The sequence below is a fragment of the Arabidopsis lyrata genome (assembly GCF_000004255.2).
Source record: "Arabidopsis lyrata subsp. lyrata unplaced genomic scaffold ARALYscaffold_7, whole genome shotgun sequence".
Taxonomy (NCBI): Eukaryota; Viridiplantae; Streptophyta; class Magnoliopsida; order Brassicales; family Brassicaceae; genus Arabidopsis; species Arabidopsis lyrata.
The window spans coordinates 5,725,258-5,744,180 of NW_003302549.1; the positions used below are offsets into that span (position 1 = coordinate 5,725,258).

General features: G+C 33.0%; 3 protein-coding genes across 4 annotated transcripts; 2 read left to right on the forward strand and 1 right to left on the reverse strand.

Annotated features, from left to right (window-relative positions):
* The first annotated feature begins 7,361 nt into the window (after positions 1–7,361).
* Positions 7,362–12,652, forward strand: LOC9305567 (protein CUP-SHAPED COTYLEDON 3). Its single transcript, XM_002867399.2, has 3 exons — positions 7,362–8,060; positions 9,884–10,149; positions 11,812–12,652. Exons 1-3 carry the CDS (start codon positions 7,850–7,852, stop codon positions 12,382–12,384), a joined length of 1,050 nt encoding a protein of 349 aa, XP_002867445.1. The 5' UTR covers positions 7,362–7,849; the 3' UTR covers positions 12,385–12,652.
* A 1,035-nt stretch (positions 12,653–13,687) lies between these two features.
* Positions 13,688–15,940, reverse strand: LOC9303518 (12S seed storage protein CRC). Of its 2 annotated transcripts, XM_021018940.1 has the most exons (5): positions 15,597–15,940; positions 15,392–15,478; positions 15,048–15,358; positions 14,506–14,943; positions 13,688–14,237 (listed from the first exon to the last, which is right to left on the reverse strand). In XM_021018940.1, the coding sequence occupies exons 1-5, from the start codon at positions 15,898–15,900 to the stop codon at positions 13,833–13,835; spliced, it is 1,545 nt and encodes a 514-aa protein (XP_020874599.1). In that variant the 5' UTR covers positions 15,901–15,940; the 3' UTR covers positions 13,688–13,832. The 2 variants fall into 2 exon arrangements, with proteins under 2 accessions (XP_020874599.1, XP_002869496.1); XM_002869450.2 differs by having other exon boundaries at positions 15,048–15,478.
* Positions 15,941–16,625: 685 nt separating this feature from the next.
* LOC9305568 (prohibitin-1, mitochondrial) lies at positions 16,626–18,793 on the forward strand. Its single transcript, XM_021016561.1, has 6 exons — positions 16,626–16,728; positions 17,088–17,277; positions 17,528–17,644; positions 17,803–17,973; positions 18,062–18,274; positions 18,358–18,793. Exons 2-6 carry the CDS (start codon positions 17,101–17,103, stop codon positions 18,550–18,552), a joined length of 873 nt encoding a protein of 290 aa, XP_020872220.1. The 5' UTR covers positions 16,626–16,728; positions 17,088–17,100; the 3' UTR covers positions 18,553–18,793.
* The last annotated feature ends 130 nt before the right edge of the window (positions 18,794–18,923 follow it).

The window sequence follows — 18,923 nt, forward strand, 5'->3', positions numbered from 1 at the left end:
TCTTAGTTTGAGGATATTGATCATATCAGTCATGTACTACGAATGGATGTGAACCAATAGCTTATCTTGCACCATGCCTCATGCATTTTCCGGTATATATGATAGACGAAGGAGACTATTTGACTAATATTTTTGCAAATGATTTTATGAAAATTATGGGCATAACAGTATATAAAATGACGAATTATTCAATAGATTTGGTTAGAGGCTACAAAAAGAATATACCTAGAAATCAAATACATAAAAAGTCTAACACGAGTCAATATCAACAAATGGTATAAAATGAATCATAATGATATTAGGATTTGGTCTGCAGAAATAGTAAAGGCATGCCATGTGCATTTATTTAGAGCCTATAGTTACTATTTGATTCTGATTTTGGCGTTTTAAAAATGGGAATATGTCATAATATTGTTTCTCTATTCCTTTACACGTATGTACTTACCTTTAATTATAAGACTTGCATAAAAATGTCATAAAAATATTATGCATATATTATATTGTGCACAAAAAAAGAAAAAAAAGTTCATTCAGTTTTTTAAATAAAAAATTTATGTAAGTTGGCACAATAAGTTGCCTACTAGCTAGTTAGATACTTAGATGTAGATCCAAATAATTAATTAAATAACTATAATGAATACAAGTTATATAACGTAATCAATTAACTGTATCACACATAACAGGTTTATTCAGAATCGTACAAAGATATCAATAATGTTAAATAATACACCAAAAATTTGTATATCTTTATCATGATCTGCATTTTTAGTGTAGAAAGACTCGAAGACAAAATTTAACAATATTTTTGTAAGTTGAGATTATTAATGGATATAATCCAAAATTTTATACAATAATTAATACTTAAAAAGACAACAAAAATATGGAGTCTTACATATATATATGAAGAAGAAGGCTGCTAAGGAATACAAAAGACGAATAATTAGATCACGACAAAGAATGTTAAATCCGTCACTCTTTCTCCAATCGAACACACATAATCTTCCTTACTTGGCGATAAACTCTTCCCCTCGATTTTACTCTTATTCCCATCACTCTCATATTGATATATATATGTACAAATATACATACTATGTGTGTGTATATTTGTACATATGATTTGTGGTCTTGGTTTCTCCATATCTACAAATGATAAAATGTTATTTGCTATCTGAGGGGCCTATATATGTATGAATGATTTGATTTTAATTTATATGAGAAGTATTATAATTAAAGTATCAATATAATATATATGCATAATATTTTTAAGAAATTAAAGTATGGAGATTTATGCTAAATAGACTAAAATATTTGATACGACTATCTATATAACAAGATATAATTATTCAAAAAATACTCAACTAATAAGAAAAATTAAGATAGCGTATTTAGCCTCAGAAATTCAGAATAAACTAAATTCAAGGTAAGATTTTTAATAAACGTATAAATGAAAAGAAAAATACAAAAACAAAAATTGTAAAAAGGCTAAATTACTTGTAGTATCCAACCTACGATCCAAAAGCAAGCCAGAAAAAAAATTGAGATATTAGTAGCTCCAAATCTATAGCAAGATTTGATGGTCAACAACTCGAGAAACCTTTTTTTTTCATTGACTAGTAATTATGATTCTTGCTGTTTAGCTTACCGGTCTTATATTATAGGTTATGCTCAAAACCATGAGTATAATTCGAAGTTGTATAACTTTAGCTATATAGCTTCACTCTTCAAAATGTTACATGTCAGTTCTACAAGAAATCATGATATGATAATCGGATGATGAACGGAAGAAATTATACAAGAAAAATCTCAGTATTTGGTTTGCCCTAATGTTAGGTAGCTATTCCATCGGAGAAGAAAACAAATATCAGGCACCTACTATTTTTAATTTTGTTTTCTTTCCGTAATTTAATTAGTTTCTTAAACTAAAATATATAATGATCTAATGATCTAATGTAGCTAAGTGATTTATTTGCATAACGCAATGCATCTCCTTTGAAAATCAAAAACAATTACGAGACATGTTATTTTGGTTAGCTATAAAACACATGTTTCCTATCACCTGCAATTTACAATTTTATTTACAATCTATGATGGTAAGGACACTGGCCACTAATTAACACAGCTTGATTTACAATTTAGATATTCTTTATTTATTGATTTTTGTTCTTCGAAGAATTCTTAATTCATTGATTAACCGGTTAAGAAATATAATTAATCATCTGCTCTGAATTAACATATTAAGAACATTTAAAATATAATCTTATCTAATCTGTGTTATATTACAAAGATAGTTTTTTTTATCATTTTGTTTCTAACTGATCAATTAATATAGAAGCTCTACAAGAATATATTAGCATAAATGAGTTCGATATTCATTATAATATTGTTTCATTATGCGAACTATACAAAATTATATAATTAATATTTTCCTGGACATAGATGGTTTTTTTTTTTACTACGTAGATTAAGAAATGTTTGAACCGGGATCCTGTAGAGAATTGCCTGTAGAGCCAAAATAACGGCACTAATAATTTTTTTTCTCCCCGTCTAACAGCACGAACTAGTGATATTTTTTTTTGTCAACTAGTGATTATTATATGAAAATTTGTACGACACGTTGACTAATTTTTTTTTAAAAGTAATTTATAATTTATCGAGCAATGGAAGGACGTGTAACTTAAGAGCATATCCTTCGGCAGAAACTCTGAAAGTTTCTCAAAAAAAAAATTATTATTTTAAAGTTATAATTTTTTTTTAATTTTTTTTAATTAATTGAACTAATGGGATTATTACATAAATGTCTCACAATATCTGAAATTAGAAACGTATTTTCTTTATTTTCCTTCTCTCTCTTTCTTTTATTATTTTTTATTAATTAGTGTCTACTCAAAACATCTCTATTGGAGATGGTCTAAGAAACAGCTCACCAATTTTCCCGCCGCATTCGGCTCCCTCTAATTAAGGGTTTGCATTAAAAAAAAAATGTATACATAGACAACAACAACAACAAAAAACCTTACCTTGATGTATAAACAACAACAAGAAATCAAAATTTTCATATAATTTGATCCACAGATATATAATAGTCATCCGGTTCAAGACCAATATGTTTGATCAACAGAGTAAAATACATTTTAAATTTTAATTGGTATCGACGGTTATATTTGGGGTTAATCATATTATGTATTCATGTTCGCTCAAGACTAAAATATTGGTTATAGTTAAGGTGCGCCAAACAATATAATTATGAGGTTATTATACGAGAAGAGAGATGTTCAATTACAGTTATGGATATTGGTTATAATTAGCGGTATGCTTAGTGCATGTGATAAAAAATATAGAAATAAATATTGAATTACTAACCTTTTTTTTTAATAGTACTAGCTTTCAGAATTATCATATTTTAAAAGATAATAAGGTTTTAAGAAACTAAAAATAAAACACCTTTGTCGCTTCTCATGTCGCGAGACTTTGTTGCATGTTTGATTGGTATTCTTCTATGTATATAGAAAACAAATGGTCGATCTATGTTAAGAAAGTTAAGAAACTAATATTTTCATATGACAGTTGTGACTGGAGTGCACATATTTGAAAAATATCGAATATTATATTGTGGGAACCACATAAGAGGTCGGCCGATGCATCATGCAAACGAAGGAATTATCCAATTTCTTGGTATTTTGTACTATCTTGTATAATTCCAACCGCATTTCGTCGGTTAGAACTTAGAACAGCCACATATATCTACTCATTTTTTGGCTTATAATTAAACTTAGCTTAAAGAAAAAAGGTTTTGGTTTGAGTTTTTGCGACTGATTCAGAATGGAATTATTTGTTTTATTTTCGAAATCATCCGATTTGCTAATGTAACATGCCTATCCAGTATCCATATGAGTTTATAAGCATTTATTATACACATAAATATGCCACGTGAACATATGTACCATATATATTAATCAAGAAATTCCGAACACACACATTTTATTTTATTTTTGAATTCGCCAATCTATGCAAGACTATCTAAAAAACCACAATTAACCAAATTCTTCATTGTGAAATCCGTTTAGTTTACCTGCATATAACACTAAAAAGATATTTATTTTAGAAGAAATGATTACATTTATGAAAATCCGTACGTTTAATATAGTTAAGTGTTATGCGGTAGATTAGTTTCAAACAAAGCCTTAACAAAACAAAAAAAAAAGTTTCAAACTACTATAACCAAATTTTCTAATTTTTTTGTTACTTAAATCCGCCTATCATGCGGGACATCATCTAACGTATCTATATATATATATATATATATATATATATATATATATATATATAGCTAATTTAGAGACAGTGATATAGGATCCACCATGAACATAATTATTAAAGATCCAGCTCATTAGTAGGTTTCCCCCATCAGGAATAGACACAAACCTCAAGGATAGCCTTTCTATTTTATCACATCCATATAATAGTATGATTGTTATCCATTAAAATTATGATGTAGTATTTCATCTACCACTCTTTATTAACAAAGACAATACACGGATTTGAATTCGAATAATCAACACAGTAACGTATTAGAACAAACTATTACAATACATGTACTTGTTACACTTGAATATATTAGATCATATGAGCGTCTTCTTTTACCAAGATTTTCTTGTAAAAATAAAGTCACTAACAGAAATGAAATTAAGATCGTGGCGTTGTCTTTAATTGTGTGTATATCGACAAATTAAACAAAAAAGGTGTGTGTACAGCTTCCAATAATTACGAGAAACATAGGAAACATAATGACAAAATTGAGTTTTGTCTACACCTCAATTATTGTGGCAGGCTCTGAAGTAAATCCAAGATCTTCCGAAACACCAACAAATGAGTTTTGTTCAAAGTTCACTGTGTCTTCGGTTTCATGTTCATCATTAATGGGCCCTTACTTGGTTACTCCCATCAATTGTTTCTAGTTTCAAAGTAAATACTTCTATATGTTTATACTTTATAGCTTTGAATGGTAAGATATTATCAAAGCGGTACATCGTGTACAATTTTGACAGTTACCAATTACAAAAACTTTATCAAAAGTGTTATTAACAGTTTTACTCTCAGTTTTTTTTTGTACAAGTTTTTTGTACAACTCTTTCTTACAACTTTACACTATTCCGGTAAAACTTACAGCTCCAGCTAACAGTTAAAAGACTTTTACAACTTTTAGTTATCAATCAGACCCTATATCTCTATTCTAATATATCATCTAATATATTATTATATATATATATATATATATATATATATATATATTCTTCAAAAAGTATTGGTAAATCTGATCATTCATATGGATTATTTTACTTATTTATTATCTTAAATATAAATATAATAAATGACTCATTTTAAAATCAAAAAAACGTTTTAAAGATATATATACACACGTAAAAATTTTAAAAACGTGCAACATAATCATTCCTCTCCACGATATGTGAAATCAAGGATGATAAATTTAAAATTATATTTTTAATTAATTAGCTACATATAGATAAGAAATATATATACGTAAAAAATTAAAATTTGGTTAAATTCTGATAGCGTATGTTTATGGCTTTATATTATATTCTTCCAACTTTAACTCAAGCTTTTTAAACATTTAATCTATAAAACTAATTTTCTTAAAAGTCAAATGTAACGTCATGACTGCTTCTAACCGTGGACTCCACATTTCTAGGTTAACGATCGCTTTGTAAACTTTTATAACTCACCTCTTATGGTTGGTTGCTATTTTGATTAAGTTAGAAAAAACTGATCGACAGACTATGTTTCTTTTTGACCTCATTCGAATGATATTGAAGTACCAGTACTTGACGATCGACCATCTAACTCATATTAACATTACTCTAAATTAAGAATGTTTAACTTGGATATTTTTTTTAAAGAGATCCCCACAAAAACAAACTATATATGTACATTGGTATATAAAAGTAATTAACATTAATTATTTTGCATTTTCTCACATAATACCACAATATTTTCAGAAAATAAAATATCACTAGTCACTACCACTCAAAGCGTGCAATATTGTTTTCACAGATAAAGCTATTAACCCGACAATGTTTTAAGCTTAGATTGATCCACTCATCTGAGTTCGCTCTCTTGCAATTTGGTAGTATGCCCGATCACTCACGTCTATGAGTCCCGTCTCTAGGTGTACGTAGTCTATGGTTATGTGCTAATATATTCAAAGTAGAGATAACGATGGAGTAAAACCAGACGAGAACAAAAAAAATATAGAGCGAGGCGGAGAGAATAGTATTTGTGAATCTGAGACGATATCACACGATTCTTTTTGGCTCTCAGAAGTCATAACCGAGCAATTTGGATAGCGATTATGATGAGTGCATTTTATATAAAAAAAAACAGTTATATATATATATATATATATATAGTTGACCTGGTAACTATTGATTGATATTTGGTATGCGCGCATACATTCTTACATATTGGAAGTATATTGTCTCTAACGATATAAAAAAATTGGCCTCTCGTCACATATGCCACATTAGCATGTTAGGCGTAAATTAATTGTGAGAATTAATGTTAACATATTAATCAAAACGAATCCGTGTATCTAGTCTTATCTAATAGTATATTAAATCATAGTTTAAGAAAAAAAAACTAATCTAGTATTGAATCGACCAACCCAGGGAGTTCAAAAGGAAAACTAGTTATAGCAACAAAAAAAAAGTTCAATATAAAGTATTGTTGAATTTTCTCTTGATGTCAAAAAAAAAAAAAAATCTCTTAAAATAAATTCTGTAACTAATTTTCCAATTAGTAAGAGTTATATATATGTATACTCTTGCATGCTCGTTTACAACTTTACATCATGCTTTGCCAACCCCTTTTGAATTTGATATCAAATCAGAAAAAATTGTTTGACATATTAAATTAGGTCCATATGATAGAGGATCATAATGACCACTTAAAGTAGAATTAATATTATATTTTTTCGTATATATATATGGGCCTAGAATAAATGATTTAACACAGTAAACGTATATAAATAAAAGTATATTAACTTTCTTGTGACTTTCTTAGTAATCTTTTTGATTAAAAAAACGAAAAAAAAAAACAAAATCTAAGCTTAATTAACACTAACTAATCTTGAATTATCGTATCACCAAATGTAATAATTCTTAAACCGAAAACTGTGGTTGACTTTCTTACTAATTTTGAGTTACCAAATGAAACGTACGGACTAATCTAGACTAGTGATCCTAGACATTCAGAATTTAGTCATTTACTGACTATTATATTTTCACATAAAAGTAAATATTATCTAAATGAAAACGGTTATTCGAATAAGAAGAAAAAGAAGGGAAAGTTTGGTTTGTTTTCCCTAAGTGGATAACAATGAAACCAAAAGAGAATATTTGATAATAGTGTCCCATGAGACACCTCACAACTAAGATTTCTTGTAACTTTGGTTTTTCTTGAAACTTCCCACCATAACTAACTACATACATTACACAAGCATGGACCCAATTAATCTTACAATATTGTAAGAAACTCTAACTAGCCATCTTATATCCTTAGCTACATGCATGTTTTATATTATTGTATTTCCATATATCATATAAGCTAATTCCCCCACTAACTATAAATATATACATAATTAAACCTATATATGTATCTACACACACCGTTCTCCCTCCCCCTCTCCCTCTCCCTCTCCCTCTTTCTCTCCCTCTTTCTCTTCCTCCTTTGCTAATATACTTTTCTTTGACCCTTACAAGCCCTGTTGATATTATTCTCTTAAAGATTTTCTTACATTACCACATACGTATTAATCTAAAGATTTATCCACGTAATGGGTTTGAAAGATATTGGGTCCAAATTGCCACCGGGGTTTCGATTTCATCCAAGTGATGAAGAGTTGGTATGTCATTATCTTTGCAACAAGATTAGGGTCAAATCTGATTATGGTGATGTTGAGGATGATGAAGTTGATGAAGCTTTGAAGGGCTCTACTGATCTTGTTGAGATTGACTTGCATATTTGTGAGCCATGGGAGCTTCCTGGTAACATATATATCTACTATTTCTAATATTTAATTATACAGAATCATATATTTAATCATATATAAATGTGTGTGTTCTTTCCACTCCTGGCTTTTTTGTTGGGTTTCAAATTGCTTTGGCAAAGATTCTTGAAACTTTCCATTGAAAAAAATATTCCTGAAATTAATTGAACATAAAGAAGAAATCAGATTCTTGAAATCAGATTTATTCTCCGCGTCGGTTAATTATTATTGTAAATCTTTATATATAACTTGTTAGGATTATACAATTAGATGATGTTTACTTATGTGTGTGTATATCTATTTATGTTTGTCAACTTAACATATGCATATTTACAGATTTATGATATGCTTATACTTACAAACCGAATCTTCTTGTTCGTAATTCTAAAAAAAGAATGAAAGATCAATTATCTTTGATTGTGTCAACAAACAGGTGATGTGTTCACATAAATGCTAGATTTTAGACTGATTAATTAATCACGATTATAATTGCATTTATAATAGTGTAAACATTATCCGGAGTGTCATGATTAGTTGAGATACATGCTAGCTTTTCTAATAAGATGTTATGCGATTATAACATAAAGATCTGGAGGCTGTACTAAAGCAGCAAAATATGCAAAATCACAGCTGTCGATATAGAGTTCTCGTAGATCAGATGGTAACTTTTAATAAATAATTATATACGTGTATATATATAGGTGCTTACATCATACATGCAGTATAAAATATACATATCAAAACATGAAATATATATATATATATATATATATATGTATGGATGTGTGTGTGTTTTTTTTTGTATGCTTCTATAGTAATTTTTATTATTTGTTTGTGGTTCTTTGTTTGATGATATACCTTGAGAAATTAGGGAAGCTTTTTCAAAAGGGGACCGAGAATCCTGTTGTCATCTTTTTTTCTCAACTTTTTCAAATTTTTGTTGTCTTCTTAATTTTGACTTTGGGGGACTTTGTTAATTAATAAGATAACTTGCAGATTATAAAATTCAAAGTTAGTTAATTTGTTGCATTATAGAATATTAATTAAAATGTAATAAAAGATTAACTAAACAAAAAAGTAGGCTTTGTGTGTAAACACGAAGACCTTTTTTGCCTCATATCACAAGCAACTTTAGAGACTCAAGAAACCTTTAATTATTTACATGACCAGTACGAACTTGTTGTAATTATAGTCGAATATATGTATATATATATATATATATATATATAGTATAATTAACTAAGCAATATATATACTAGTCTATTTAGGATATGGTTGATGATAATTATGTTTACGAAAAAGAAATTGTGGCCTATTACTCTTCTTCTCAATTATGGCAAAATAAAGAAAATCTTTTTAAGTAGTCATCACATTTGTCTTCTTGATCATCTTCTATAAGGATCAAATTAATGTGAAGCTGATAGGAGGAATGTTTGAGAGAGCAATAATTTCCTCCGTTGAAGTCAAAATCGTAATTATTTTTTTGCCAAAACTAATAATATAATGTATCACATTCTCGTCTTGTCCACATCATAACTCTTATATCATCACATTAACCTTTGACATGTCACTGTTTCTATATCGAAATCCTATAAACCCAATTCAAAAAATTAATTAATGGTGGTTAACTGGTAAAAAAATCACCACAAAGTCTGAGGGACCGTAAATCAAATTTACTAGACGCTTTACGCAGTATATAATAATTAGAATACGATTTTTATTTTTACAAAATTTTCAGTTAATATTCTACTAATAGATATCTTGATAAACTCTTTTAAGATTTTACTAATAATTTCTATATCTCTTGTATGTTGTGTAAAGATGTGGCAAAGTTAAACGCAAAGGAATGGTACTTCTTCAGTTTCCGCGATAGAAAATATGCGACTGGATATCGCACAAACAGAGCGACAATAAGCGGATACTGGAAAGCAACAGGAAAAGATCGAACGGTTATGGATCCACGTACAAGGCAATTGGTAGGGATGAGAAAAACACTGGTTTTCTACAGGAACAGAGCACCAAATGGGATCAAAACTACTTGGATCATGCACGAGTTCCGTCTTGAGTGTCCTAACATCCCACCTAAGGTACTTGATTATTCCCCAACAATTGTTCCTTCTCTCTTTGACCCTACTAACCATAATTAGTAATCATCATTTCATAATAATTACGTCTTAGTAACCATAACTTGCATCGTGCCTAAATTCACGACATGTGTCTATTCGTGGATGTCCCATGCATAGATATAGATACCAAATTAATGGTACCAGCGTATTGGTATTTTATGCCAAAACTAATTTGAAAAAATAAAAAGGAGATAACATCTTTTATTCTTTTCTTCTTTTTGGGTAGAAAATCTCAATAAGTTATCTCACTTAATTGAAATATATTAATCCATCCTATTGCTTTAAAATCTATGTTGCATGGAAACTCTCTCCGAGGTCCGTTTCCCGTTTCCGAAACGTTTCGGAAACAGAAACTCTCGGAAACACCAAGAAACGTCACGGAAACACGTTTCTTAAAATTCTTTGTTTGGAAACACGATGGAAACTCATGTTTCCGTTTTGGAAACATGACAAATATTTTTTCTTTTTAATTTGGAAACTTATATTTAATAAATAGCATGAAAATATTAAGATTTATAATACATATAAATAATTTTGGGAGATTCGAGTTTTAAGATCTTTTTCTCGACGAACCAGAGTTAGAAACAGTTTTATATAATCTTTGATGGAACTAATGAAAATGAGAATGAAAATATTGGTCTAAATATTTGAATTCGAGCCTTTTAATCTTAATTCTTTAGAATTTTAGTTAAACTATTTAATAGTTTATGTTTTGGATTTGTGTTGTTTAAAACATATTTTTCTTTATGTTTGGTTATATATATATATATATATATACGTTTCCAAAACGTTTCCATTCTTTAACTTTAGAAAAAACTCGTTTCCCGTTTCCGAAACGTTTCGTTTCCGCATTTCCGTTTCCGTTTCCATGCAACATAGTTTAAAATTCTAATCATAAAATTTTCAAAAATGTCGTAATACATTGACCCATCATATTTATATACATCCATCCAATACCATACAGTCTATAGATGTATATTTGCACCTCTCGAACATTAGTCTGGACTCTGGACTATGATCTATGAAATCTGATCATAATAAATATACACAAACATCGTGAGGAATTATGTGTTTTCAATTCAAAATAGATAGTTTTCATTCATTAATTTATTTGTTTAGTCGGCTGTCGGCTATACCTATTTAAACTTAATTACTTAACTAAGCTACTATGTAAAGAATTATATACTTAATAAAATGCAAAACCAATTGTCAGATGAAGGGATCAATAATCAACATCTCTTATACACACTAGTGTTGGTTATACTTATTTCTCACGTCTAATCTAGATTCTTTACATATGTTTACTCTCAGGATAGTTAGTTATTTTTGGAGTCAAGTATCGAAGCATTAATTAGTCTATGCATATATGTACGTATTAACGTATATATGTATGCATGATGAGATGGCAGCAAATACAAAGAATGACGAATATATATAGAAAAAAATATATATATATATATATAAAATGGAAGAAAGAGACAAAAGTGGCTTTAATGCGTGTTTGGTCATTTGCATGCACGAGACCGCACGTAACGTAACATTTCATGCATTTTATATACATTCGTTTATATGATTTTTTTTTTTAACGATGACCTCTCGTATTCTGTCGGTATGTGGACACAGGAAGACTGGGTCTTGTGCAGAGTGTTCAACAAAGGCAGAGACTCATCACTACAAGACAATAGTTATAACACTGATAATCAGACGCAAAGGCTTGAAGTTAATGACGCTCCGGATCTTAATTACAACCATCAGTTACCACCTTTGCTATCATCCCCTCTACATAATCATCAACATGAGAAGATGAAAATCCAAGTTTGTGATCAGTGGGAGCAGCTAATGAAGCAGCCTTCAAGGACCACCGACCACCCCTATCATCACCATTGTCATCATCACACCATATCATGTGGTTGGGAGCAGATGATGATCGGTTCGCTGTCATCATCTTCGAGTCATGGCCCTGATCACGAGTCCTTGCTAAATTTGCTTTACGTCAACAATAACAACAGTGTCAACATCAGTGGTGATCATCATCAGAATTATGAGAAGATTTTTTTGTCATCACCAGACATGACGAGTTTGGATCACGACAAGACATGTATGGGCTCATCATCGGATGGTGGTATGGTCTCTGATCTTCACATGGAATGTGGTGGCTTGAGTTTTGAGACAGAAAATCTCCTCACTTTCCAATGAACATAATTCAAGGGGTTCGCCGATTTGTTGATTCGTGAAATATACAAATATTTTTTTATCTATAGCTTTATCACATTATTAAACATGTAAGTTGTGTGGCATTTGGGTATAGGATTTGTGTGATTTTAGGGTTTTCTAGGAGGTTATTATATTTAGTGTGTTTTTAGATTTTTTCATTTTTCATTTAAAAATTATATGTAAACCCATTACTATGAATATAATTAGTTTTCTTTGTTGTAAATAATACTGAAATTTAGTTTATCCGTCATCTTTCCTTTGCATATTATATTTTCTTTTTATATATAGCTCGTATATCATTTGCTTGAAATTTTGATATTTCCCTAGCAAACTATAGTTATCATTCATAGATAGAAAGTTTTTAATTAAAAACGAAGGAGTATCGAGAAACCAGAAAAGGAGCCCTATTGGGATGACCCAAACTAATTGGCGATTGGGCTGCATATGGCGGTTGTTGTGTATCTAATTAAGTTCAAAAATGTGACTATATTGCAACTTATCTCTTGTTTTTAGGCTTCAATTGCTTTTATTTTCTCGGCTTCAATTTCTTAGTTTCGTTAATATTAAATTACAAAAAGTGAGTGTATCGATGCTAGTCTGGAGCTGAAAAGCAGCTCTTCCTAGCTCTCTTATACGGATCATAAGCAGAAAAGAGACACACGATACAGTTTTTCCGTAGCTTAGCTTTAGAAGCTAAAGAAAGAGACAAGAACCTGGGAGTGCCATGCTATTTCTTGTTAGGACACAGAATCCAACACAACTTTTCACTTCAAAAATTGGAATTAATCAACACTTTTCCCCGCAAGAGTAAACTAATCAACGGTTTTCCATAATTCCTTTTGTTCTTTATTCTTTTAACCCTTGTACATACATGTTTCATTTCATTATCAATAAATTTGACGTTTTATCAAAAAATATCCAAGGTAGATAAAAATGAAATAGGACCGATATATGTAAAAGGAAAAAAAAATGACTGTTTACTCAAAAGGAGAAAAAATGGATATTCTTTGCCTCTTTGGGAAGGAAGGAAATTTCCACTTCAAATGACTGTTTACTAAATTAACCCACAAGTCGGTCTCTGTTACTAAACTATAGGATACCGTTTCCATATGTGACGGAGCTTTAATTCGTTTGGGCCTTCGTTATTTGGCCCACAGAAAGCAGAAGAAGAAAAACAATAATGAAGGACACAAATTCTACCATAAATTTATATTTTGTGGAAAGAATCGTGAGCTAATAATCAATAGACAAAAAAAAACTGGCGCAATATTATAGTAGTATGACATTGTAACTCGAAACTTCCCTTTTATTTATGAGAAGAAAGTGTTATTACAAGTGAGGTGCCGCAGACACATATTTTACACGTACGTTAAAGGTAGACGGACATGATTACAAACTGACCATACTTTATTAAGAAAAAAACGTTTTGCTTAAGCCTCGACGATCTCCTCGATCAACTGTTGTTGCCTACCGGAGGCGCGAGTCAAAGTGGTCTCAAATGTGTTGAACTTGATCTTCCTAGCTTCCTCGGGAGATATCTGGAAACCATTTGATATGACCTCCAATGGCAATGCCCTCAAGAGCGAGGTTCGACCCGCCAAAGTGCTGATCATCGCGTTTTCATTAGTCTTGAAAGAGATCCACTCGAACTTGTTTCCGTGGGACTGGACAACGTATGCGAACCCTTGTGGGATGACCACGAGCTGTCCCTTCTGCACCTGCTGGTCCAACACGTTCTGTCCGTTGTCGTTGACCACTTGGATTCTTCCTTGTCCTCCAGTGCAGTACAAGATCTCGTTAGCGTTCATGTTGTATTTCGGAAGCACCATCGCGTTCTGCAACATTTTATGAATTGTGATCGTCATCCCTCATATATATAGCTTCCAATTTTAATATATTTTGCTAATGGAAAAACATTAATATATCTTACTGAAAAAATATTAACTAAGTAATTATACATTAGATTTATATTTTGATTTAAAATTATGTATATGAATAAGATATACTAGGATTTATCTCTCTCTCTCTCCTAATGTCTAAAGGCAGTAGAAACTAGAAACGCTGATATCTTTATATTTATAATTATAAGAATAATATACTTACACCCTGGATAACGCCACGAGTGGCGCTGAGCCTGACATACTCCAAGATGGGCAAGGTATAGCTGTTGACGCTAGTTACACGACCTAGGTTGGGCTTGTACACGTCAGCACGAGCAGGGTCGTCAATGTTCTCGTGGGACCTCATGCTGCAGATAGTCTCCTCAAGGCCGTTACCCTGTGGGCTACGTGGGTGTCTCCACTCCTCGCTCTCGTAGGGCTGTCTTAGAGGTGGCCTCACGACCTGGAAAGGTCCCTTAACACGAACGATGTTTCCTCGGCTGTCTTGTTGGTTTTGAAGCTCCTGAGCCAATTTAACGTTGATTTTCAATGCTTGAGCTATGACCTGTGCGTCGAACCCGCTCCACATGTTTTTCTGTTCTTGTTGTTGCTGTGAACCGCCAAAGCCGCCCTGTTGGTTGTTTCCGGCTAAACGGAACACCTATAGCATAGAATCAACAAATGCAAAACATGTATATATTAGTTAAACTGATATGGTAGATCTTCTAACGGCGTATGTGTGCGTCTGTGTATATATAAGATTACTCTAGGGTTGCGGTCGAGTTGGTTTTGGTAGTTTGCGATGTCGAGAAGAGCGATGATGACAAGAGGCTGTTCTCCGGAGTTGTAGATCCAGTGGGCAGAGCCAGGAGTGTTGGCAAAGACGTCTCCGCGTCTGACATGTTCCACCTTCTGGTGCATGTCACGGAACCCTTGTTGTCCCTGCTGTCCCTGTTGTCCTTGTTGTCCCTGTTGGCCCTGTTGTCCTTGTTGTCCCCGTTGGCCCTGTTGTCCTTGTTGTCCCTGTCCTTCCCATGGTTGGCCTTGTTGTCCCTGCTGTCCTTCCCATGGTTGGCCTTGTTGTCCCTGCTGTCCTTCCCATGGTTGGCCTTGTTGCCCCTGCTGTCCTTCCCATGGTTGCGAGTCCATGAAGGTCTCCGCACATCCAGGGACCACTCTTCCGCTAATACCCCTTCCTGTAAATTAATTTTAAATAAAGAGAGAACAAGAGTTATCGTGAGGTGAATTGATTATATCTTCATTAATTAGACATGAGATAAACATATTGGATTGGAAGGGTTATCATGTATGAACCTTGAACGACGTAGGAAATTTTTGGGGAAGTGAAGAAGGTGGGCAAGTAAAGACCGCCTTGTTCGATTACATAACGAGCGACAGAAACACCAACACATCGGAGCTGAGGGTTGTTGTGGTCCCAGTACTCGATCTGACCGGCTTCACTCTTGATAGTTTCGGTGGCTTGGAGAACGTCTAGGTTGTCGAGGTTACACTCGTTCTGTAGCTGAGGAGGAACCCCAAGCGACTGCCTCGCAAGGCAGCCATTAAGGACGAGGAGAACCCCGAACGTTGCAACGAGGAGCTTGCCGAGCTTAACCATTTTCTTTTAGTTTGTTGTGAGAGATATGGATGAAGGTAACGGGACTTCGCAGGGGTTTATATATTGTCGAGTGAGCTCAAGGTTTTAGCCACGTAGGATTGATTTTGCATGGAGTCTTCACTCTATGCTTTTTACACGTCACTCTATGAGCTCGAGCAAGTGTCTCTTGATCTTCATGCGCGTAGCTCACTCTCCGCATATGTCAAAATACGACAAAATCAAATGTATCTATCTAATTTTTTGCTTCACGTTTATCCTTATAGATTTATCTTTTATTATCATCTTACAAATTACAATGTTTTAACCATGATAAACATAATTCACTTTTAAACGGGAGAAGATAGTCTAATTTTAACAATTAACACATCAAATTTGATCACCAGTGTTCCAGTACTAAATATGTGGCGATGTGATCGAAGAGTTTACGAGATACAGCCAAAAGCTTGTATTTAAAACAAAAGAATTTATTAAAAATCAAGGGGAAAAAAGGAAACAAGGTGACACATGCGGCGACACTAGCGTGTTTGATCCATTGTATATGCTGCGACTTGTCTCGACAACTGTTCGGTTGCATGTTTAGCAGCAAAGCCATGTGTCAAATATTTCGTACATGGGCTTATCAATACCAAGCCCAATAAAGTATTCTAATTCACCACCAAGCCCATTTAAAGCATCTAATAGCCCATAACGTGAGCCCAAAGTTCATTCCCTAACGAAAAATGTGAGTCACCGTCACATTTCTCCAATAGAAGTCAGAGCTTAAACCCTAAACCCCTTTCTCCACGATCTTCCTCTTCATCTCTCTGTGACTTGAAGCAAAGTTTTCAGGTACGAATCTCGCCATTTTGCTTATGTAATTTTTTGTAATGGGTTGGTTTTGATCAATTCCTTTCGAAAATTTTAGTGAACAAGTGAATTTCGGAGGTAGGTGAGAGTTTTCTGCTCGAATTTTCCAATATGTCGTCGTTATTATGCCTAAGATGCGAGTATTACTGTTTGATTTGAAGTAATTTGAGTAGCCTAGCATGATCGTTCGTTAAATTTGCTATCTTTTATAGCTTCATGTGCTGAATCTGACTTGATTTTGTTACTTTACTCTTTTCCTGCTTTCATGTTGAAGTTGCATAATTGAGTAGATCTGATTCTGGATTTTGATTATTGTTTTATAAATATTGGGATTGTTCCAGAAAGAAAAAAGAGATGAATTTGAACAATGTCAAAGTTCCGAAGTTGCCAGGTGGTGGTGCCATTTCGGCGTTGCTTAAGATTGGGATTATTGGTGGGCTTGGTCTCTATGGTGCTACACACAGTCTCTACAATGTTGAAGGAGGACATCGAGCCATCATGTTCAATCGTTTAATCGGTATTAAAGATAAGGTTAGTCAGTGTTTCTTCAAATTGGTTTTTTTTTACGGTTTGTGACATTTGGATGAAATTGCCCTGGTTGATTTGTTAGTGAAAGTCTGATTACCATCTGCGAGATGTTGTTTATTAATCCCCGAGGCTGATTTGTTGTCCATGTTTGGTTATTAGTCTTGAAATCTTGTTGTTCTGCTGTTCTCGTTGAGCGTAATAACAGTCTTCTAATTTCACAAGTATGTTAGCTGGTAACCTTGTTATTACGCAGGTTTACCCTGAGGGTACACACCTTATGATTCCTGGGTTCGAAAGGCCTATCATCTATGACGTTCGCGCTCGACCTTACCTTGTTGAGAGTACATCCGGAAGCCGTGACCTTCAGATGGTACTCTACTCTGCTTCAACTCCTCCCATTTTCAGTCATTTTGTTTTGTTAATGTAGGGAATGTGAAGTATTTCCTTTCAACCATCATGTGGTTTCTCATATGCCACTGTAGTGTTATTTCGATAAACAACATCATTTGTGGGTTTTAAAACTTTCAGGTGAAAATTGGGCTTAGGGTTCTCACGCGTCCCATGGCAGACCAGTTACCTGAAATCTACAGAACCCTTGGTGAGAACTACAGCGAGAGAGTTCTGCCTTCTATAATCCATGAGACTCTGAAAGCCGTGGTTGCTCAGTACAATGCAAGCCAGCTTATTACTCAGAGAGAGGTATACAAGTGACTGTAAATATATGATCATCTTAATCTTCTTTCTTAGTAAGTGAAGTTATTAAAGATATTTTTCGGGATACTCTCAGGCGGTCAGTAGGGAGATCAGGAAGATTCTGACTGCACGAGCAGCAAACTTCAACGTTGCGCTTGACGATGTGTCCATCACGACCCTGACATTCGGGAAGGAGTTCACAGCTGCCATTGAAGCAAAGCAGGTAGCGGCTCAAGAGGCTGAGCGGGCTAAGTTCATCGTTGAGAAGGCCGAACAAGACAAGAGAAGTGCTGTTATCCGCGCCCAGGTAAAGAGATTCTCTACATTTCCACTTATCTAACATCTGAGACCGAAATTGTGGTGTGACAAAAGTTCTCATGGGTTGTGTAGGGAGAAGCCAAGAGTGCTCAGCTCATTGGTCAAGCAATTGCAAACAACCAAGCGTTTATCACGCTCAGAAAGATAGAGGCTGCAAGAGAGATTGCACAGACCATAGCAAACTCGGCGAACAAGGTGTACTTGAGCTCAGATGATCTGTTACTTAACCTACAAGAGATGAATTTGGATGTCGATGCAAAGAAGTAGAGATGTTTCTTAAGTAAAAACCCCATGCGGTTCATGTCTGTCTTTTAAATTTCTCGAATCTTTGGAACAAAAAGCTTCATTTGTACTACTAAATACTTTTTAAGTTCTTGGGTTCTCTCTATCTCAAAGTAAAAATTGATCTCCAGAAAAAAATGATACTGTCTTGCTGAATGAGTTAATTGTAATAAACTTGTCGTCGTTTGGGAGGAAAAAATGTATGAGACTTGCATTTGGAGTTAAATGTCATTTGGTTAAATACTTATACGTATAGTCATAGACGATTGTCGCTATGCAACTTCTGTATATGATTGATCTTGCCGATGTACTAATTAGTAAGTATATACTTATCAACGTGATTCATTTTGTGTATA